Source organism: Spermophilus citellus (assembly GCF_964194105.1).
Source record: "Spermophilus citellus genome assembly, chromosome: 16".
Classification (NCBI taxonomy): domain Eukaryota; kingdom Metazoa; phylum Chordata; class Mammalia; order Rodentia; family Sciuridae; genus Spermophilus; species Spermophilus citellus.
The window spans coordinates 47094500-47118070 of NC_138196.1; the positions used below are offsets into that span (position 1 = coordinate 47094500).

General features: G+C 41.5%; 2 protein-coding genes across 4 annotated transcripts in view; one reads left to right on the forward strand and one right to left on the reverse strand.

The window, feature by feature from the left end:
- PDGFRL (platelet derived growth factor receptor like) overlaps window positions 1-3660 on the forward strand; it is a 62613-nt gene extending 58953 nt beyond the window's left edge. For all 3 annotated transcript variants that reach the window (XM_081269212.1, XM_081269211.1, XM_081269213.1), the window contains exons 5-6: window positions 134-273; window positions 1659-3660. In XM_081269212.1, coding sequence (XP_081125338.1) covers window positions 134-273; window positions 1659-1847 — 329 coding nt within the window. In that variant the 3' untranslated portion in view covers window positions 1848-3660. The remainder of the gene's footprint in view (window positions 1-133; window positions 274-1658) is intronic.
- The window catches only part of MTUS1 (microtubule associated scaffold protein 1), a 147469-nt gene continuing 126724 nt past the window's right edge, over window positions 2827-23571 (reverse strand). Inside the window, 8 exon segments of the mRNA XM_081269205.1 lie at window positions 2827-5014; window positions 5016-5124; window positions 5644-5741; window positions 9010-9126; window positions 9946-10041; window positions 10186-10259; window positions 11288-11393; window positions 12314-12528. Coding sequence (XP_081125331.1) covers window positions 4901-5014; window positions 5016-5124; window positions 5644-5741; window positions 9010-9126; window positions 9946-10041; window positions 10186-10259; window positions 11288-11393; window positions 12314-12528 — 929 coding nt within the window. The 3' untranslated portion in view covers window positions 2827-4900.

Sequence of the window (23571 nt, forward strand, 5' to 3'; positions counted from 1 at the left end):
GCAGTGCCAAAGGAGACCCAAAGTGGAGGGCTAGCCTCAGTGCTGGTTGGGAAGCCATGAGGAAGGCAGAAATATCATACTCTCTCCAAAGGATCATGGATCTCCCCTCACACTGTCACCTGCTTACTTCCAGTTCCCAGTGGCCCTCCATCCACAACCATCCTGGCCTCCTCAAACAAAGTGAAAGGCGGGGATGACATCAGTGTGCTCTGCACTGTCCTAGGGGAGCCTGATGTCGAGGTGGAGTTCAGGTGGATCTTCCCAGGGCAGAAGGTGAGCGCCACATCTCAGCCAGCCATTTTAACTCATGGTTTTAAAAACTGCAAGAAACCTATGGGACAATGGTAGGGACCAAAGCCTGTTTTCCTCTAAAATACTTCAGCATATTTCCAAAATGAATTTTTTAAAGGACAATAAAAGGGATTGGTTTCATTAGGTAAGTCACTCAATGTGCCCTCTTTGTATGCAGTTTTTCTTCATGACCTTAATTAAGAAGAGACAAAAGGGAAAGGAGGAAACTCCCTCTATCTTCAGTCTCCTCTTGTAGGTATGCCAGAGGCTCTTCACAAGGTTCACTTACACTCTGTGCTCTGGGGCGAGGAGCTCTGAGCAGATATCCACCAACTGGGCCCTGTCCAAAAGGTGCTGTGAGGCCAGATACCATTTAAAAATAGACTTTCCATAAAAGCAATTATAGGCATATTTAGGCTTTGTGCATGCTCTGCTTGCAAAAATAAATAGCTCCACTACCAACATGGAATAATCCCTTTGTTGCCAGAGGAAATTTGGCCCCTTAAGTCATACTCAGTAGCCAGTATACTTCTGGACTAAGGCTGTGATGGGTGGAAAATAAATACCTCCGGAGAATAGTATTTTCTAGCATCCTGGTACTTGATGTTTGTTTTTAAGCAAGTGTTGCCACACTTGGAAGGCATTAATGATTTTTAATAGAGGGCTTTTTTTCTTCATTGCTAAGTGATATTTTGTGAGCAGAAAAACTCTTAACTTAGTAATATATTACCTTTATCAAATGAATTCAGAAACACTATGTTCTTACCACCAAAGTGGGCCAAAATATTTCAAAAGTGACCATCTCCTTCTAGAAAGAGGGGTCACATTATCCACAGCATCACTTTATCCATCCTCAGTACAAACCTCTTCTCCCTGGGGTTTGAAGTCACCTTTGCCTGGCTGTGCTTCTCCCTCTCCTGTGTGTCAGTGCTTGGGAGTTCATTTGCTGAAGAGTGCCTGGGTGTCTGACTTTTAAGTTTATAAATAAGAACCACCTGAGGGGCTGAAGGTGGGGAATGTGAAGACAGGATCGGTAGGAAATTCTGTCCACGTTTTTATGCTTAATACTAGTTCCACTTGGAGTTCCAAAAAAAGACATTTTTATACTAAGTAGAAACTTACTCAAGGGCAGAAAGAAATCATCAAACAGTATCCTAAAATTCAGTTCTGCTGGAGGAAAAAAAATGCAGCCTTAAATGATTATACAGTGTAAAAGCTCTCAGAGCCTCCGAGCTCTGCATACCAAATAGTCTTTTCTAAGCATGTGCTTTGCACTTTGAAAGGAAATTCAGTGATGTTGGATGCACAGGAGCTGTTTTAGAGCAGCCTGCTGCCCTGCTTCAATCTGTGTGGATGTCTTTAAACAGGATGAAAGGCCCGTGGCGATCCAAGACACTTGGAGGCTGATCCACAGGGGACACGGACACACCACAAGAATCTCCCAGAGCATCATCACAGTTGAAGACTTTGAGACCATTGACGCAGGATATTACATTTGCACTGCTCAGAATCTCCGAGGACAGACTACAGTAGCTACCACTGTTGAGTTTTCCTGACTTGGAAAGTGAAGTCTAATGGACTGATGGAAAGCCCATTTGTCTACACAGTTGGCTTTGGGGTTCTTTTTATTAGTGCTTTGCCAGAGGCTGACATCAAGTGCCAAGCCCCAACCCCTGCCTGTGAGTCAGACTCAGACATCCAAACTACAAGGAAGTCATCCATCTATTAATAGAAGTGTTAACTTTTCTAACAGAAAGCATGTATTTTGATTGCTTACCTACATCTATGTGTTTCTAGTTTTTATACTAAACAAGCATATGTCAATGAGTTTATATAATCATTTCTATTAAATGAGCAAGTTTTTAAAAAAACTAGCATTTAGCCCATTTTTCTAAGTGGGCTTGAAGTACATCTAGAATTACTTTGGCAGCAATATTCAGGTCAATACCCAGTATTCTTTGATATAACAGCCACACTACCATTTCAAAATGTGCTTATAGTTTGACTACTTACCCACAAGTGGCCACTCAAGATTGAAATATTCAGACATGGCACTTTTTCTCAGTAACTTTAAAGCTAATGCGACTTATTGATGTAGGCATTAAAAAAAAGCCTATTAAAAAAAAACTGCTGTGCTCAAAAGCACTAATTCTAGTCTATTTGATAAGAACCAGAGCAGGCATTTTTAAAAGTTTAACTTTTAACCTAATGTAGACACCATGATTAAGGAAGATATGATTGTCTAGACTCATCTCTGAAAATATTTAGACCATAGCTGTTCCAATTTTATGTTACACAGCAGAAATTCTTAAAACAAACCAAAATATTTCTCAACACACATCTTTGAATTTAGAAAATCTTAGCCCTAACTCTAGCTCTGTGAGCCAAATTTCAGCCCACAACGAATTCTGTGGTTGCCTTGGAAATTCTTGTTGGAATAGGAGATATGACCTAAACTACTGAGCTGAGAGGGGCTACGCATGGGTAATGCTTTGAAGAGCAAAGTAGGGCAGAGGCTGCAATTCTTACAGTGAATATTCCAGCATTATTTATTTGATCAAAGTAAAATACACTTTCCAACACTACAAACAGCACAACCACAGTTGTTTACACATCCATATTTTTAAGATGTGCCAACATTTTGCATCCTACATGATCCATTTGGTTTGGAAAAAAAAAATCTTAAAAGTTCTCTATTTCTTTTTTCCTATCTTCTCTCCTGTTGTCTCCCATCCTCTGTAGACACGTTAAACTAATTGCTATATGATTTATTTCCCAGACACCTAAATGGTATGGAGGACAGCAGAAAATAGCACAAGATTAACCATGCATAAGGGGTGAATGGCAAACCCAATTTTGGCTAATGTCATTGAGAACAACTTGGAAACATGAGCAGAGATTCCAGGAGGTGGCAGTGAACCTGCGTTCCCGTTCATCTGAAGCAAACATGGATGATTACATACATAACAAACTATTGCAGGTTAAAAACTTCCAACACAATCACTAATGGAAATAACATGCATCATGAATGTCAATTTGCTACGTAGTGTACAGGTAAGGTGATGACTCAAATATCCACCTCTAGTATCCTGAGTCTACAGGGGTTATTTGCATAGTCATCAAATGCAGATTAGTAAATACTGACATCACAATGTTGACACATGCAGAGAGAAGGGAAAAAGCCACAGTTGTCCTTCCACCTTCCCCAAAGTCCTAGAAGTGGGGAAAGTAACAAGTGAATTTTTGAAGAGAAACTCAAACACAACTTGGAGAGTTGTAAAAGCCACATTTTCCACTCATCAGCTGGCCATTCTGCTACCTTCCCAAAGACAGCAGGAGTCCTTAAAGGGTATCCCCAAGAGAGCATTATTCCCAGACAGTTTGGTTCTAGCAAACACTGCATCACTGGCTTTAGTCAAGGTGCCATGTTCACAGACTGCTGAACACTATCTTGGTTCTAGCCAATGACATTCTCTTTTCTCAAAGGTTTCCCAAAATGTGTCAATTCAGATCCAGGCCTTGGTTTATTTGGAAAATAGGTTCAGCACCTTGAAGAGCTGGCTCTGGAAAAGCATATTCCTCTATCCTTGTCCCAGAGAAAAGCAGGTAGGAGGTAGAAGGTTTGCTTTTGTGACTCTGGATGGTGGAGAAAGGACAAAGGGAGAGATGAGGATAATAGGAGAGAAGACAACAGCTTAAATCTGTAAGGAGAACTTAGATCAAGGTAAAAATAAGGCAGAACAATCCATTGCTACTGCCCTTTTTTCTTTATACAGATTTTTTTTTTTTTTTAGAAAAATTAGGGTTCTACATTTGCTCATAGCCTGAGAAAATGGATCATAGCATAGTGTGAGGCTGTAAAAAATCTACAGGTAAATCAAGCTAAGTTTCAACTGACAGGGCTGAACATTGAAAAACTGCCAACGTGTTACTCCAAAAAATGATAGGGAGAATATACAGACATCGACAAGTCAAAGCTTTTCCTGTCGCACGTACCCTCTCCCCACCTCGTTACAGGGCTGAACAGAGTTGGTGGTAGATCATTAAAATTCAAGCAACTATTGCTTTTTCTTTTATGGCTTTTGTTGAAACATGTACACTATGATTTTCTTAGTCCATACCCAGTTATATTAAGCTTTTGACTTTTAATGTGCAGCAAAGAAGGCTGCCCCAGACACAGGACACTGTTACATCCATTTCATTCACACCCCCTACCCACAGTCAGACCGAAATAAAAAAATCACAAGAAGGTGTCTGTGGTGAAGAACATTATAAAGGTTATAAATCTTTATCTTAATAGGCCCCTGAGAGTTTTTCCCCTTATGCTTAAGTGAAAAAGGCAATGAACAAGATTCTCTCGTTCCTTAAGTGCTCTGTGCAACAATGTCCACGTCGATCCCGAAATCCTTTTTTGGAGGAGTCTTCTGCAACCAGTCCAAAGTGTTCCTCCAGAGTCCCCGTCTCGTAACTAGCCAACTCTGGTGGCAGGTGCTTTCCAGTTATTCTGTAGTAATTCCACATAAGCTAATGTAGCTTTTGCTCCCACAATCACTATTGGGGTCGGTCCTGCAAACCTGCGCCCAGGTGCCTTCAGAGAGTCTGTTGGCTTTCAGAAAGCGTCATCTGGGTGAAACGCTGGGGCTGGGGAAGGAGCCAGAATTCCTTGGTGACTGAAAAGGGATCGCTGAAGACGTGGGGGATCTCTTGGGGCTACACAAGTCCCCGTTGTGCAGCTTCCACAGCAGCTCCTCATTCTCCATGGAGAGGCGCTTGTTGACTTTCGACTCCTTCTCCAGCGACTCCTGCAGCACTGCTTGCTCAGTGGAGAGTTGCCTTAAAAACAAAAAAAGGGCCAGAAGCCGTGTGGATCTAAGTTAACAACAACAACAGCTTGAAAAAATTTCTTACCACTTACAATCTGAAAGCTACACCAATAAAACAGAACTCTACACATTGCTACAGGTTATTAAGCTGGCTTAGAAGTCCAAATATTGAAAGCATAAGCTGAAGCCAAAAAAATTATATTTTGGGGGCAACTTCATAGTAGGCTATGACACTGCTGTGAGAATTTTACGTGTTTTCTGACTGTCTGATGTTCAGGGTTATTTTCTTTTTGTCTAAAAGCATTCGGCGGGGGCTCTGGGAGAAGGCTGTTCACCAAGTCTGTGTTCAGTCCAGACCACTTTGGTAACAGCATGGACACCTCCGATCCCACTTCCCAGATGATCAGTGCCTCCATAACCCCCAGCTTCAGTCACGTGACCAGGAGGTCCATGGGGGAATGAGCCAAGACAGTAAGGCTACAATCAAGGATGGGAGGGGCTAGGAAAGAATGGGCCGTTCCATTTTTACCTTGAAATTGCCATGTGCTTGTCCATCCGAGCTTTTAATTCCTCATTCTCCTGCTGGAATCGCTTCAATTTGTCAACCAAGGCTGTGTTGTTGTCCACCTTGGTGAAAACGAAAATTCCAACATTTATAGGTAATAAAAAACAAACAGAATCCCCTCATTTTTTTCAGGCACATTCCTGATGCAAGCACACTTTGGGGAGACTAAGTTAGGGAAATTTAATAGCATATTGGAATATTTAGACACTGGGACACTACAGAAAGAATCAATCTACAACAGCAAAACTCAGCATCTAGATTATGTATTTTTTGAAAATGGTTATGCTTCACTACTTGTGGGAAGCCATTCTGACGCGTGATTGGGTGACTCCCGTTAAGGGCCTGAGGCGCTTTGGCTCTGTCGAAGCTTTCCCGACCCTTTCCTGATGAGAGAGCCCATCCGTGTGGGGGTGTGCCTGACCACTGACCCCAGGGACCCAATCACTGACCCTGACCTTGGAGTGCAGCCCCCCCTCAACCTTCATTGGATGGAATTCTCCCCTGAATCTCTTGTTCCCCAATAAAGGGCTACTCCCAGGCGTGTTCGCTCTCTCTCTGTCCTGCTAGCCCTGAGTAATCCTCGCTGCCCTGCTGGGCGGCTAGAGGTGGGAACCAGAGAGGTGAGCCGTCTCTCGGACCTAGCAATATAAATAAGGTACTGTCTGTGTGTTTTATTTCGATCTCTTCTAACTAACTTTACGCCTAGAACCTCATTAATGAAACCACTGTGCAGGCCACGTGGTAGAACTACTGACACATCCAAGTTGAAACTTTGTTTCAAATTCCTCCTGAGAGCTTGTTCCCTGCTGGGTCTTTCCCTTTCAAGGTGGTAAAATAAATACTGCAGCTGAATGGCCAGTGTTTGTCAAAGTTATTACATCTTATGGCGATTTTTGCAAAAATAAAAAAATTAAAAATTTCTCACATCTGATGAAAACTCCTAGGTCAACATTTCATAGTTCTTGGTCAAAGAACTTCATGTTCTTGGATATTAAGAAGGCCTTAAATGCATCTCATGGCGACCCTCTGGCAGTTGCCTCTGCATGGCCAAAGGTACAGTGCAGTGGAGCACAGCACCAAACAGAAGGGGTAACACTGCAGAACCAAGGGGTAACACTCCGTCTTGGATCAAGACACATTTGTTTTGCTGGTCTGCCAAGGCTAAACCTTCAAGAACAAACTGATCAGCTGAGAGATTAAAAGATAAGATCCCTGAAGACATTTAATCACTTAACACAATGGAGAGCCAATTCCATCCAGTTCACTTTTCAAAGGTACGATTTCATTACTTGCTTAAGAGGCAACATCACAGTTTGGTCAGAATTAATCCAAACCTCTGTCATTGCAGTATTATGACTAATCCACTTTGATCCAAGTGCCTGGTTTGGAGCTTTGTTGTCATTTTTTGTTAGTTTTGCAGAACCCAGGGCCACGGGCATGCCAGCAAGCCCTCTACCACTGAGCTATATCCTCAGTGCCCAGTTGCTCCTAAAACATCCTCATATCCAGGAAATGCTCAGCACAATCCATTCAGGTGAAATAACTTTCCATAAAGTGACTACAGAATAAAAGAAAAAGGAGACCTCAAAATACTTAGTAATTATGAAGGAATTCAAGATGAAAATTAGAGGTGGGAAAACCTGGGTTTAAGAGACTAAGTGGGGACTGGTGTTAAAATATTCTCATCTAAGCCTTCATTTTTATAGAAGAGGAAATTGGTCCTGATAATGATACAGAACTAAGTATTTATCTATTTTTGGTATTAAGGATTGAACCCAGGGGTGCTTTACCATTGGGTTACATCCCTAGTTCTTTTTGTATTTTGAGATAGGGTCTAAGTCGCTGAGTCTCACTAAGTTGTCCCCAATCTTGTGATTCTCCTGCCTCAGTTCCCAAGTTGCTGGGACTATAGGCTTGTGCCACCATGCCTGGCCAACAGATCTAACTACAGACAGAGCTGGTTTTCACACCACTGCTTTTTTTCCTTAGACAACCTCTGCGAAGACCTGGAACTTGCTATAAGTAAGGTGATGGTGGCTGTGCCCGTCACAGCAGCAACCCATCTAATGTGATGCCCCTTGGGTGTGGCGAGAGACAGAAACAACCACGGGTCAACAAAAACTGAAATGTGCTGGTACTTTCACAACAGAGTCGATTTCATTACATATGATTTCTGAAAAGTTTTGTTCTATGAACGGCATATGAGGCAACAAATTATTAACAGGATTGTCTCTCTCATCACTACCTGTTGTCCAATCTGGTTTAACAGGATGATTGTTGGCAGGAACTGGTATAGCTACTAGGTTGGGCCATTAACAATCATGAGTTCCTTTCATTTCTTTAATAAAACCAAGATTTCCTGATGATATCAAGTGTCCATATATCCAAGTGGGGGCTTAGCCATTACCTTCCTCAAAAGACAAATAATAGTCTCTAAAGAAAACCAAATGAAACCAAACTTGGCCAAATCCCCAAACTCCCAACAAACAAATGCCAAACAGACCAAGAGCAACCTCCATGCTCCTATTGTCCAGGGCTAGTCTGGGTTTGAATGAGGAACTTATTTGACTATGAGTCACCCACAACAGGGGTGGGGGTGGGGGTGGTAAGCAGTGCTTGGAGGCTGGCTCCTTCTAGAGCACAGTACAACAACAACCGGGATCACTTAAGCTGCCTGGCCAAACCTGCCAACTTGGTTAGAGTCCTGGATAGTGGCAGCTGGATTTCAGGGCTAGGTCAAGAGAACACTGGCCTGCCACTCAAACACAGAGCACCGGGCAGCTGGGCTTTGTCCTAGAGGCTGCAAACTAAATTCTATTCATATTTCTCACAATGCTTTCTATTTGTCCCAGTGGATTGATCTTATAAAGCACAATTCTTTTATCATACTCTAATTTACATGAAGAAAGATGAAGAATTTAGATATGTTATTCCAATGGAATTAATTTACATACCCCACTGTTCTGGACCTGAGAAACCTACCCAGAGTTGGTGGTTATTCATTTTATGTTATCCAAAAACTTTTATTATACAGGTGAAGATTCACAGACCACTGAAACATGAGTCTGATTCATTTGGTTATAGTTTTTCCAAGAACTGAATGCTCCTTTACATATTTCTTGAAAAACAAATATTCTAGAAGGCAACAATGAATCAGCCTTGATCAAACTCGGAAAAGAAAATGAAATTACCTTTTGTATAAGGTCCAAATACATCTAAGTATTGGTGAACCAAACTCCATAGTTCTAAGACTCAGAGTTTGATTCCTATTTCGCAGGTATTAATACATTTGGTAAGATCCTCAATCTACTCTCCTGAAAGAAGACCTACCAGTTTCTCCATTTTCATTAACTTGATGTCCTGTTGATGCAGTTTCTCGTTCTTGATCTCCAACACAGCTTTCAGGCTTTCTAGTTCTTGCTCCAGATACATGATCTGAGGGTTCTTCTGGAAAAGACACAGTTCAACATTGCTCTGACTTGTTTCATACAGTCATAGAGTCTCTTTAATATAAAGAATCTTTTAAAGTTAGACATTGGAAAAACAAGTAGCAAGCAATTTCCTCCTTCTTTGAGCAATTTTAGAGAAAGAGGTGAAAAAGAAGAATTAAGATCATTTAATCTCAAGGACTATAGTTGTAATATTGAAAACAAACATTTCACTCAATTATCAGTAACTTCATGCAGAAAATATATTGGTAGCATCAAAAATGTTATTGGAGCTTGGCTCTGTGGCCACACACTACTGATCAAATGTCCACAACAAGCAAATCCATAGACATGAAAGGCTGCCTGGCTGCTTAGTGCAGGAGGTTTGGGGGGATATGGGGAGTGATGGCTAATGGGTCAGGGATACTATTTGAAGTGATAAAAATGTTCTGTAATTAGACAGTGGTGAGTGATGCATAATGAATATCCTAGAAAATGAACTGGAAATTTAAAAAGGGGAACTTTGTAATAAATCATATTATAATCATTTTTTTTTAAAAAGATGGTTTTCACCCTGATAGTTTCCTGTAGGTATTTGCTCAGACCACCCTGAAAATATTAACTTTCTGTCAGCTTTTAGAATGTAAAAAGAAAGGAGATATCAGTAAACAAAGAGAAGCTGTTTTACATTAAAAAAAAAAAACAAACAACTGCAAGACATCAAGGGGATTCCAAATTTGCATTAATTCTCTGGCTGCTGAACACTGAATCTGAGAGGCAACTCATATTCAGTTTTTCAGAAGAAAAACTCAGTAGTGATAGACAGCACACAACTTACCAAATTTGCCTTCTCCCTGGATATTCTTTTTTGCTCTTCCGATTTCAGCTTTTCATTTAAAGCATCGTTTTCACTCTTCAGATCATTGATTTGTTTCTAAAAGACAAACAATGACATGTAGGATGTCAGTTAATCAGCAGATGGTAGAAAACAGAGCGAAGGTACACAGGGACATAGCCAAACCACAGACATCCAGAATGATGGCTTTTTGTTTGGAGGAGGATATTGAGATTCACCCACCTCTAGTGATTCCTGCTTCTCAGAAAGTAAATCCTCAAGCATTTTCTTTTCCATTTCATGGCTCTTCTTGATTTCTGAAAATGAGATTTTTTTTTTTTTTTAAGGCAGTAACATTCTGTGATTGCTGCACTCCACAGTTGCTGAAGCATACAGATGTATGAGCTCGTCATGAAGTTATGACGGTGCTACTTCACATCTGCATGATGCCTTCACATAAATTAAGCAACCTGTTCTCAGAATGGCTTTATGAGGTGGGTAGGGCACTGAGACCCACAGAGCCAAGAGACTTTAGAAAGCACAGAATAGAGGGCAGGGTCTCAAAACAAGGGCTTCGGACTCTAGGTCTGGAGCCCCTGTGTTCTTTTCAATGTGCATTCCTCCACACCATAGCCTACTAAGATTAAGCTTGTTTCCAGCACAAAGATGGAAAAACAATGTTTATTAAATGTCTACTGTGAGCCAGTCACCTTCACCTATCGTCATCTCTGACCTCACGCAGCTCTATTTTTCTGATGAGAAAAGTCCTTGCTCAAAGTCACACAGCCAATTCCCACCACGTGTGCGTGTGCTCCTCCCCAAGATGCCCCTGGCTGGTGTGAAGACTCCAGCCACACTGTCAAGTTCTGAAAGAAAGGGCTTCTTGTTCTTTTCCTTCAACCTCATCTTTCCAGTGATGACAGGAGAGAGAATAACAAAGGCTTCTTTCTTGATCCAGTGAGCGCCGCCTACGTTTCACAGCAGTGCTGGTGTGCAAGGCGGGTACTGTGGCTCCTTCACTGTGGCATGATATAAAACTGATGCCTTCAACTTCCCAGGAGCATAAAATAGCAACCAGCTACAACAACCAACACCAAAAAGGCCTTTAAAATCTTTAAAAGTTCATACTGCTTCCTAAAAGACTGGCATTTATAACAAATGCTTATTTGTATCCTTAGGGAGAAAGGGCCTCCATTAACAATGAACAATATAAAAAGAAACCAAGAACACCCCAAGATGAATACCACAGGGCATTCTCTGGAGGGGAAAGTCTGAATCATTTCTGCTTAAAGAAATGTCATGTTTTTCCATTATCTCATTTTTAAATAGCAAATAACATCCTTGCCTGAAAGGGAGTCTTCATAGGCCTTCTTTAGCAATTCCACTTTCTCGGAGTGGTTAGCTTCAATTTCCAGCTTAGCGGTTTCATGGGCGGCATTTAAGTTGTCAAACTAGAAGAAACAAACAAAACAACAGTTTCCTGGTAAAACCAAAAGTTCTATGTTGAATAAACATGCAGCGACATTCGGTGACTTCATACAAAGTGGCTCCAGAGCTTAAGGGCTGCCTAAGCCAAGGAAAGACCACGTGAAGAACGGCTCAATGTGCATTTACTGCTCTACTCCTGTCCCCAGGGCCCTCTGGTAGCAGTGGCACAGTCCATCCAAAGGATGCTTCACCATGACAGTGACAGGTGGCCCTGTCACACTAACCACCACATCCTCAGCCCCTAGCACAGGACTGGCATGTACAGTAGACACTGTGTAAATACTTGCTAAATGAAAACTTAAGCAAAAAGAGGTTTACAATATCCTAGTCAGTGGGAAAAAATGGGTTAGAGAAGAGGAGGTGTGGGGGGACGGGAGTGGAAGGAAGGAGGAGGAGGACAAAATTCGAACCAACACCAGTATGCTTCCAAATCTGGGTTGTTGGATAAAGGCCTGTTTTAGCCGGGAATGATGATGCAAACCTGTAATCCCAGCGGCTTGGGAGGCTGAGGCAGGAGGATCACAAGTTCAAAGCCAGCCTCAGCAAAAGCAAGGTGCAAAGCAACTCGGTGAGACCCTGTCTCTAGATAAAACAGAGCTGGGGATGTGGCTCAGTGGTTGAGTGCCCCTGAGTTCAATCACCTGCATCCCACCCCTGACCAAAAAAAAAAAAAAAAAAAAAAAAAGGCTATTTAAAATTTTATCTTTTCCTTCATCCTTTTTCTTCCCTTCTCTAACTCAGCATATATACATTGCTTTGATCATAAGAAAAATTCAATTAAGACAATTTCTTTTAACCTATTCAACTAAAAGACCAAGGGAAACTCCTCGAGAGGTATGAACAGAGATTAAGCTCAGCACACTCCCTCCAGCAGGGCACAGACCTGCTCTTGCAGCTGGATTTTATACTTCTCTGCTTCTTCAATGTAAATGTTCTGGAGCTTTTCACACTCTCCAGTGTAAAACTCCTTCAGCCGATTCTCCAGTTCTGCTTGGTCCGTCTGGTGCTGCTGGTTAAGCTTCTGGACAAATCCTTCATAGGCCGTTTGTAACTCATTCCTCGCTTTTTCTAATTTCTCACAGGTTGTTGAAGCAGCAACTAAGATGGAAGAGAAAGGGAAAGTTGCCGCTGAATTTGTTGAATGTCCTAAATTCACAGTGTTCACACACCCTGATGGTGACTCCAGAGGCGTACACAGTAAGGTCTCATTCCTCTGGTGACCAGTGCTAGTTTGCGTCTTGAATGTACCCAAAGGCCCATGAAGGCTTGGTCTCCAGCCTTGATGCTATTGGGCAGTGGTGATTGGGAGGTCTTAGGTCACTGGGGCATGCCTTGAAGTGGATGGCGGGACCCCAGGCCCCTTCCTCCTCCTCTTTCATATCCCAGCCATGAGGCAAATGGTTTGCTCTGCCACATAATCCCTCCCCTCCCACCATGCTACACTGCCTTACCACAGGCCCAAAGCAACGAGGCCAATCCACCACGGGCTGAAACCTCCAAAACTAAGTCAAAATAAGTCTTTTTTTCCTTCATAACTGGATTATTTCAAGCGTTTTCATTACAGAACCGAAAGCTGGCTAACAAAACCAGATTTTCAAGCATAATAGTATATAACTGAACTATAAAAAGGAACAAAAGGGAATGATATCTGGAAGAAACAACAACAACAAACAACCATAAGACACCCCAAAAGACTGACTACACCAAGTGGTATGAGAAGAGCTGGGTTCCCAAGTAAAGATCACTCTCTTTTGTGATGACCAGACTGGGCAATGGTCACAAAGAGAAGAGCCCAGATTGGCCAATGTATGTATGAATTGCTTTTCTTTATTTTGTTTTGTGATGCTATACTGGGGAAGAAACTCAGGGCCTTGTGCATGCTCTGCAAATGCTCTAGGTCACTGGCCACAACCTCAGCCTTTCTCTGGCCAAAGTATTTCTGATGACAAGTAACTCCACTCAGACCAGCCAGGGTTAGAAGCCAAGACACAGAAGGAGCAGCAGCAATCACACAAAAGAAACAAATGGACTTTTAACTTGTACTGAATTTGAGTTGATAGCAATTTGCTATTTCAAAAATATAGGTATAAAAACAAAATATTAAAATATACTAAACACAAATCACATAAAAACCTTAGGAATAAAGTACTACCTTTTAAAAGCTCTAATATCAAATAAATATACTGAAAGGTTAGCATATTTTTAAAAAGCAAAGTAATATGATAAACACAATTTTAATGTGAAACATCTTACCTTTTCCCTATCACTATTAAAAAGAGGACTACGCACAATATAATACATTGTATAACACAGAGATACCTATTTACACACTCTAGTAAATCCTAGAAGATCTCAAATGTCTCAGGAAGCCTGACTTCAAGATTTCCCAGCCTTCCTTCACCACTGAATAAACACAGGTAAACAGAACATTAGCGGGTTCGTGTTTTTTTGTTTTTTGTTTTGTTACTGGGGATTGAACTCAGGGACACTCAACCACTGAGCTACATCCCCAGACCTATTTTGTATTTTATTTAGAGTCGGGTCTCACCGAGTTGTTTAGCACATTACTTTTGATGAGGCTGGCTCTGAACTCTCAATCCTCCTGCCTTAGCCTCCAGAGCCGCTGGGATTATAGACCTGTGCCACCATGCGCAGCTGGTTTGTATTTTGAATACTGCACAGTGTCCATAGATTAACACAAAACAGTCACTGGTAAATCTGCTGAATTAATCCTTACCTTTCTTTTGGTTTTAAAAAAATACCTTTTAGGAATTATGAAAAAACAAACTGTTTTAGGGCAAAGAAAAGAATATTTTAGATCAATCATTATTCTACCTAAAGAATGTGAAATTGGCTGGTTCCTGGGATGAACTTCTTATAATGGTGTAGACTTGTTTCTCCAGGAATTTGCCACGTGGTGGTAAAACTAACCAAAGCCATTTGTCCCAAATCAGAATTCTTTCAGAGGAAAAGGAAGGCATGTTAAAGTAGTGGCCAAGAATAATGTCTACCAAAGAGAACCCTTAAATAAATCCATAAATATTTACTGAAGAGGTGCTATAGTTTAGATTTTAAGTGTCCCCCAAGGATCCATGAGGTACCACTTTAGCCCCCAGCTAGGTGCTATTGAGAAGTAGGGGAACCTCTTGGAAGTGTGGACTTAACAGGAGGTCATTAGGTCACTGAGGTGTGCTCTATGGCATTGCTCTGCCATGACATATGGCCTCACTCAAAGCAACAGAGCCAACAAATCATGGACTAAAACCTCTAAAACTGGGAGCCAAATTAACCTTTTTCTCTTTCTAAGTTGGTTATCTCAGGTATTTGACCAAGTGCTCGAGAGCTATCTCACACAAGGGGAAAGGAATGTTCGATGAGTCAGAAAAGCAACTTGGTGACTGACACAGAACAGGGGTCCATACTTGTTGAACCCCGAAATCCTATGAGAACCCGATTCCTAAATGTACAAATAAGGGAACTAACACAAGGAGGGTAAATACTTTGCCCATAGGCACAGTGCTGGTAAATGGCAGAGGGCTGGATTTTGGCAAACAGCCTGGATTCTGATTCAATCTGTGCCAGAGACTGCACTCCTCCTGCCCTCCCCAAGCTGCCTCTTGTGCCAGGAGCTGGTGGGGAACAGGATGGCGCCTGTCCCAGGAGGCTCCTAGTCTAAGACGATACAGACACAAGCAGCAGCAATATTGGGCTACACCTAGAGTCCCAGTGAGTGGCACCCAAGTGAGTTCCCATCCAGTCGGAGCTGGGGGGAACCAGGTTTGGTCAGATTTTTAAAATAGTTTTTTAAAAATTGTGGTAAAATTGACAAGACATAAAATTTACTGGTATAATTCAATGGCATCAAGTACATTCACATTGCTGTGCAACTGTCAGCACCATCCATCTCCAGAGCTTTTCTCACCATGTCCCCCCCAAAACTAAAAATACATATCAATTGATAACTCCTCCCACCCTGCCCCAGCCTCTGGCAACCACCATTTCACTTTCATTCTCCATGACTGAGACTGCTCCAGGAACCTCCCATGAGTGGAATCACACAACAGTTCTTGTCCAGCTTATCCCACTTGGCATATCGCCCTCAAGGTCACCAATGGTATAGTATAGTCAGGATTTTCTTCCTTTCTATGGCCAAATAACATTTTATCATTCATATATCTATATAGATAGATAGATCTCACAAACTCACACATTTACCTGCTGATGGACCCTTGGGTTGCTTCTACAATTTGGCTGAGATTGAATAATGCTGCTGTGAAAATGTGTATACAAATACCTGCTCTCAATTCTTCTGTGTGTACATATCCAGAAATAGAATTACTGGATCATATGGTGATTATAGTTTTAATTACTGGAGGGACCACCATACTGGTTTCCATAGTGGCTGCATTGTGCTGTATGAGAGTCTGGTTTCTCCACATCTCTGCCAAAATATGTGGAGCCATCCTGATGAGTGAGAGGTGGTATATTATGGTTTCAATGTGGTCAATAGATTTTTAAACTAAGCCACGTGATATAAATAAATTTCTGGTATCAAGAATAAAAATTATACTCCAACACGAACAGTAGCAAAAGACCAAACAGTGTGACCTTGGGGACTAAAAAGTTTACAAGCAGAAATGCTGAAGATCCAAAAGTAGACAAAGGCCAGATTATAGGGGCTATCCCATGGAATAGCAGACAAGTAGCCCTTTGGGATTAAATATTAGAAATTATTTTTCTAAAAAATTTCATAAAAGTTAATGACTATCTTAGGCTGGGGCTATAGCTCAGTGGTAAAGTCTAGTATGTGTGAGGGTTTGATTCCCCAGTATCAAAATACAACTTTCACATTCACTGATATTCCATTGTTTATCAAAGGAGAAAACAAAAAGATTCAATAAGTCAAATGTTAGTCACATGAGTAAATAACACATTAGCTTCTGCCAACTTACTCTACAGTATGTACAAATAAAATGACAGCACAGGGCCACAAGGATGGGAACCTTTCTCTGAAGATTCCTGTGCGCATTCCATATTAGACATTTATATGGACATAGCCAATAGAAAAATGCTTTGCAAAACATTCAATGATGGTATCAATAGCCCTCATGTCACAGAAATCTTGGTTTGACCTGGCCTTTTCACTTAATTCCTTTGGAATTTCAGATATCAGTAAAATTTTAAAAAAAGAAAAAGTGCTAACATGATCTGAGCTCTCTGAAAGCTCCTATCAGAAATAGAAGTGCCTGAGTGAGGCCAGTAACTCAGTAATAAACTCAACCTGTCTCCATAAGTTACCGCACCTGGCGGATTTCAATGCATTTGCCGATAATTAAACTACCTCCGTTTTCACTATATAGCTATGGTACAGAGTTTCAAGTCAAATAGGATACACAGAAATCCTTTCACATTAGCCACTGGACAGGATGTTTCCTCTGTTTAGCAAAAACAAAAAGTCCAAATAGTGTGCACTCTTGTTGGCCACCACGAATGAGGTGAGGTGAGGACAGACGGGAGGGACCGGGAAAGGAAAGAGGAAGAAAAAGGGTCAGATGGGCAGCGGGTAGTTTACTGCTGTTATTCCAGCAGTCCAAAGCTGCAGGCCCAGCCCCAGACGGTGACATCAGCCTGCAGCTGTGCAGAGACCTTTGCTCTGTTTACTGGACTGTGGTGTGCTGTGTGGAGAACAGCTGGGGTGCAACAATTATCACTCACACAAATGGCTGTAGTTTGAATCCACTCGCCTGGGCTCCGAAGGAGACATTTATCTGGCATGAGGACTCCAGAGCTACTTTTAAAGGGATGCACATGTAAACACTGTATAAAGGGTTTGCAGAGTGCTTCATCTCTGCAGGGACACACTGTGCAGGGAGGGAGTGGAGGGACGTCACCCCATGGACTTTCCTGGTACTTATCACAGCACAGGAGACATCTACGACATGCCTATGCTGCCTCCCATTCCTGTCCTCAGTCTTGCTCATTCCCATGCTCAGTTAATCAGACAACCAACTTTTTAAAGAACTTACTACATGAACACAGAATCTACTTGCTGAAGCAAAGGAGGCCTTTTGTCCTTGTTTCAATCATTCTTAGATGGATTTTAAAACACACATATGATTAAAGCCACTGAGGGTCCACGACCTGGGGGAGAGCTGAGACTTCTGTGCACGCACTTGTAAACTACGAGAGCTTGCTAACAGCCATCTTCCTAAAAATGAGGAATACGGTTTTCAGAATGTACAGAAAAGTCACTGGCTCATTTAAAGAATCATCTCTAAAACGTAACACCAATTAAAGAGCAGAAGTCGATACTTTGACCCCGGGGTACACCACCCCTGAGAAGAATTCTAGGCTGAGGAAAGTACAAGAAAAGCTGCTGCCCGGATAGTCTGCCTGAGCTACCTGAGCAAGGGAGAAACATTCCCTAAGAAGTGAAGAAATACCTGCAGCTTTGCTTTTCAAACAATTATTTGCATGGCATCTAGAAAAGTTGCCATGCCACAGTCAAACATAACCTGGGGGGGGGGGAAGAGCAGGATTCATCCCTGGTCCTTTAGCAACTGACCTTATGGAGCAAGAGTCTTCACGGGTTTTTGTAAGGGACGGTTAGATTTATTTTCATCTCAGACAAGTTTCCCTTTGTTGACCAATAAATGTTCTGTTTACAGAGGAAAATAGTACACACCCATGGCCTGAACATATACTTTTGAAATGATAAGGAACTTTCTTAATAATCATTTCACAGAAGCATGTTCCATTATGAGAAAACAACAAAAAATTAAAAAAAAAAAACAACTTTAAGAACATAAATAAATGCCTTAAGAGAGTACAGCCAGAACACTTAGGTTGAAATCTGTCATACCATTCTGCTATGTGATTTGAGCAAATTACTTAAGCTTTTCAAGCCTGTTTCCTCATTTCTTAAATGGAGGTAATACCAGTGTTTCCCCTATGGGATTAAATAGGCTAACACATGAAGTGCCTGGCCCTGTGCCCGACTTGAGAGTGTGGTAAATGTTACTGTATTATTTCTCGCTGACTCAAATGTGTTTGGAGGGTCCTCAAAGGCATGCTTGGGATTCCGTAACAGTTAAAAAGTCACATTTCTTGTGGATTTCAAAAAAAGGAAATATGCATGCACGCCTACAGATGACAGGGAGCCAGTTTAGTAGTGTACCTCCATCTCAAACCTTATCAACTATGGTTGCTCTTGACATCATCTACAACAGAATTTCCCTAGTTTCAGGGGAGGTATGTTCACATGGAAGGTGAGGCAAATTTTTGTGGAGCTACATAAGAAAAAGAAGAGTCAAACAAGATTTCAATCATTCTCCCCCTGCAGATGCACACCTTCCCTAGGTCCTGGCAAGCCTGCTGGGCTCTTCTCTGTACCACCCATGAGGGAAGTGAGACACCTGGGTCCAACTCTGCTGGTCTGCTTTGAATTCCTCTTTCAATCTCTTTGGCTGACTGGAAACAAGCCACCTGCTCTTAGTTCTGGTCTCAAACAGCACACAGTTGGTATAATTCTCAGCATAACTTTATCTGACTTCTGTCCCCACCCTCAGAACCAAGAACAGATACACTACCTTCTACCGTAGTAGTGTGATTACTTCATGAAATCCTACTGAGCCCTTCCAGGGCCAGCAATGATGTTGGTGACTCTTAAAGCAGGGTGGGCTCTTTCAAAACTGGAGGTAATAGTATTCAACGAAGTATCCAATAAGCACCTTTTTTTTTTTTTTTTTTTTTTTTTGGTACCAGGGATTGAATCTAGGGGCACTTGATCACTGAGCCACATCCCACCCCCTTTTTAAACATTTTATTTAGATACAGGGTCTTGCTGTGTAACTTAGGGCATCACTAAATTACTGGGGCTGGCTTTGAACTTGCATCCTACTGCCTCAGCCTCCTGAGCCACTGGGATTATAGGCCAATAAGCACTTTTTGAAAAGCACATTGATACTTTGTGGGAAGGCAGTCTTCTGTAGAACAACAAAGGGTGAGGCTTAGACCATCAGACATATAGGCTTTTCCAACTTCCTGGGCTTCTAGGTTGTGATTAACAAGGTAGGAACGAATACCACCTGTTCTGCCAACCTTATAGTTTATTGAGAAATACATAGTTATATTAAATTTTGTGGAGTCTTCACAGACTGTGGAATGACACCTAATCACAAGAAGCTCCACGATTTACTTCCTCAAAAGTACTTTTGTTTTTCCCACATGACCCAAGAAATCTGGCAGACATGTGCTAGACGAGGGTTTTTTGTAAATTTCAGAATTAGCTGCAAAGGTTTTTCTCATTGCTCTTGGGCCTTATACCCATGAATTGACATGAACCAATTTCAAAATCTTCCACTGATCATAACTTAACAAGAAATTGATTTTTACAAGATGCCTGCACTATCAAATCAACTCTCCCATAAATAAGACCCCTCTACCTTTAAAACTCAGTTCAGACTTTACAAAGGGTTCTTATGTTTTTGAAAAGCACATTGATACTTTGTTCTTATGTTTATTTTTCATGTAATATAATAATACTCTGAGTTGATAAATAGCTATTCCCACAAATCTCATTTTACCAAGGAGGGAGCTAAAATGTCAGACTTCAGTGGAGACCTCAAGCCTTTGAGTACTATAGCACAAAACACCAAATAGGATCTGACCCGCTGTTTCCCAAGTCTGAGATGCAGAAGAGAGAAGTTAACTTAGACCTATAATGGACACCTCAGGGAATTAAGAGCTTAATTATCTTGTGGAGGTGCTGAAAGACTGAAAGTCTTGGCGCGGGAGGAGTACCTTTGAGGAAGCAAATCCTGGAGCTCTTGTGATTAGGTATCATTCCATGGACAGTTAAAAATGATCTTTTTCCCCTTCCCCCTACACTGATTAGTTCTCACGAAGTCTTACTGGCAGGTGGGGGATGACGGGCCCAGTCAGCCTATCTTCTACCTCCTGACACAAGGCCAGCGGGGCCTCCAAGGAGCCTGCAGGTTCTTCCTCCCACCATGAAGACAGGTCAGGAAAGGCTTTGTTGGTTTTCAGTTCGCTCACTGGCCAACGACAGGCTGCAAAACAGATGCTCTTCTTTTCACAACAGCAGACAGACATCCCAAGTGCAAAGGAAAACATCTAGGAATGAAAGTGGATCCCAGAGGAAAGCATGGCCTGGTAACTGGCAGTGTGCTCCACAGCGCAGGCCTGAGGAAAAGGAGCTCGACTTGGAAGAAACCATGTTACAATCAAGAGAATTAATTTAGTGTGAATAGAAATGTGATTTCAAGTCAGTCGCTAGCTATTCTGCCTGTCCTCCCTGATGAATCACTGTTTAGGGTACAAGGGTAAACAGCACTGGTAAAAGTCTATATCATGCATAAAATCTGGAGGCCTGTTTACAGGCATGAAGCAAGGTGATATCACTCTTACTATGCTTACTTGATTTTTTTTTTTTTTTTACATAAAAGAAACAACTTTCTAGATAGTGCACTGTCAAAGTATAGTCCTGGGAGCACCTATGTCAGAATCAACTGGGTGATTATTAAAAGCGCAGATTCTTGGGCGCCATCCCAAGTCCACTGAGTCAGAATTAATGGGCGTGAGAACTGGGAGTCTCATTTTAAGCACGTCTATTTCATTATACAATGAAGTTTGAGAACTATGCTCTAGACAAATGATGCTAAATTAGGAAAACCAAAAGGTGAGAGACTGGAGTTAAGACAAGAACTAGGACAAAGAGGAATTTCACTCAGGAGCTTTCAAAAACAGACACCAGTGCTAACATTTTACATTACTGCAGGTGAAACAACACGGTTTTTTACTGATAAATGTGGCTGGCCAAAGTCCAAATTTAGGACAGATATCGATAAGAATGAGCTAAATTTGAGGTGTCTATCAACTCCATCTTCAACTCAGCCAAATAAAGTACTCTGCTTGGTGTATACTTGGTTTTCATTTCACTGATAGACATTTCATTAAAGTCTACTTTAAAAAAAATCACTTCTGTAATTTTGTAACACAAAACTGACTTAGCTATATGAAGAGTTTTTAAGTTTTTAGTTCACAACCTTGTTAAACCAAACTTATAGCCAGAACTAGGACAGGGAAAGAATTAACACATTCCATGGGGCGTGAGCTAGTCTGAAGTTCAGAGCCACTGGGTAAGTGTTGATCTGTTTACTACTTTTGACAACTTACTTTTTAAAAGTAGATAACAAGACATTCTAATAATACTGCACTTCTTAAACTTTCTATCAGAAGAAAAAGTTCCAAAAGTTCAATGTAAACTAGCGTTTATTTCAAAGGATTTTCCAATGTTTTTCATGAAGCTTTCCTGTTGTGATTGACTTGGGTTTTTAATCCAACCGTTTTGCTTCTGAGCAATTTGGCCTTAGGAAAGGACTCACTTTGTTGGAGTTTTGTTTTCTTTTTATAAAATGCAAACTACTTATAGAGCTGAACATTGCTTTCTAGGAATAAATAATAAATGTTGCAGCCATACCCATCTCATAACTTTTACACACAGAGGGCAAAATCAACTAATCTTTTACATACTATGGGAATTATAGAAGTGTTTAATGAACTAAGGGTTAGAGCCTTCATTTGGTTCATAAAACAGAAACAAGTAGGACTAACATAAAATTACGTGAGAGTTAGTTAAGCTGTTAGTTCTTATGGCTGAAAAATAATTTGGAATGCAAAATACCTTTCTCTATTGAAATAGATGAAAACATGCGATCCCAAGGACTGACTTTAAAGACAACAGAAACCCCTAACAGATCATAATGATGGCCCTCTATACACCAGTTTTCATTCAACACAGCTCTAGAAAGAATCAGGATGACACATTTACCCTCTCTTGGGGCAAAATATCTGCTGTGGGTGTAGACCATTAAATTTAACTATTCAAAATGATCTGCTAATTAACTGGGATTACCAGACACAATGTGTCCAAGAAAATTATATTTTACCTTTATTATTATTCACTCCTAGAGACACAAATGTAGCTCTCAAAACAATTCATAAGAAAACATTTGTGCACAAAACCCATAAAGTGTTTGTGTACCAAAAAGAGAAAACCCCCTTTCCCTAGCTCCCATCCTCAGTAACAAAATCCCCTCATTCACTACGGTCTAGGTACTGGGTATGTGCCAGGCACAAGGTGGTAGAACTACAAAAAAATGCAGGAGATAGTGACCTTGCCTTTGAAGATCTCATAGTTCTGGATGGCGAGAGGAGATCTATAAACAAACAACTGTCAAAACAGAGTCTTCCGTGTGGATAAAGCACCCTGAAGGGCATAGTGAAAGTGAAATTCACTTGCATAAAAGATTTGGGTGAAACTCCCCTGAAGACGAGGTATTTTAGCTGGGACTTAAAACACGAGAAAACGATGAGGCAAGAAGAGAAGGGTGGTAGAAAGAGGAGGAAGCACCGCAGGCAGAGAGGGTAACACATGCAGGAGCAGTGGACAGAGGTCAAGTAAACCGGGGCCAGGGCCTGGAAAGGAGGTGTGATGCAAGGGGAAAGAACAGCATGTGAGGAAGAGAGATGGGGGCCTAGAGGCAAGGCAATCTGTTGGGCGGCCACTGCAGTATCATCTAGATAAGAAACTATGGAGCTTATATTAGAACAGTGGCAGCCGGAATGCTAGGGAAGGATGTAGTACTTAGGACTCAGACTGCCACATGGGCAGAGCATGGGGAAAGGAGGGTGATCATTCATTAGCTTGGGTGGAAAGTGAATCAGTAATGTCAACACAGGCCGAGTGAGGAATGGGTCTGAATGAGGAAAGACTGCGGAGAATCTGGAAGCCTAGGAAGGTTTAATCACAGTAGACTGGCTCACCTAGAGGCAGCCCTAGAGGAAGAAGAACACCTACAGCTTAGGAAGGAAAGGGCTAGGAGAATACACTTGTGAGTCATGGTTGTATAGCATGGAGGTGAAACCAGGGGAGTGGATGAGGAAACCCACTGACTGCAAGGCTATTTAACAGGTAAATGCAGGCTTATCAGGCAAAAATGGAAAAATACTGCACCTGTTAAGTTAAAAAGATCAGAGGATACACACAGTAATACGGATGCATCTTAAAAACATGATACTGTGTGAATGAAGCCTGACACAAAAAATGAGCATACTATG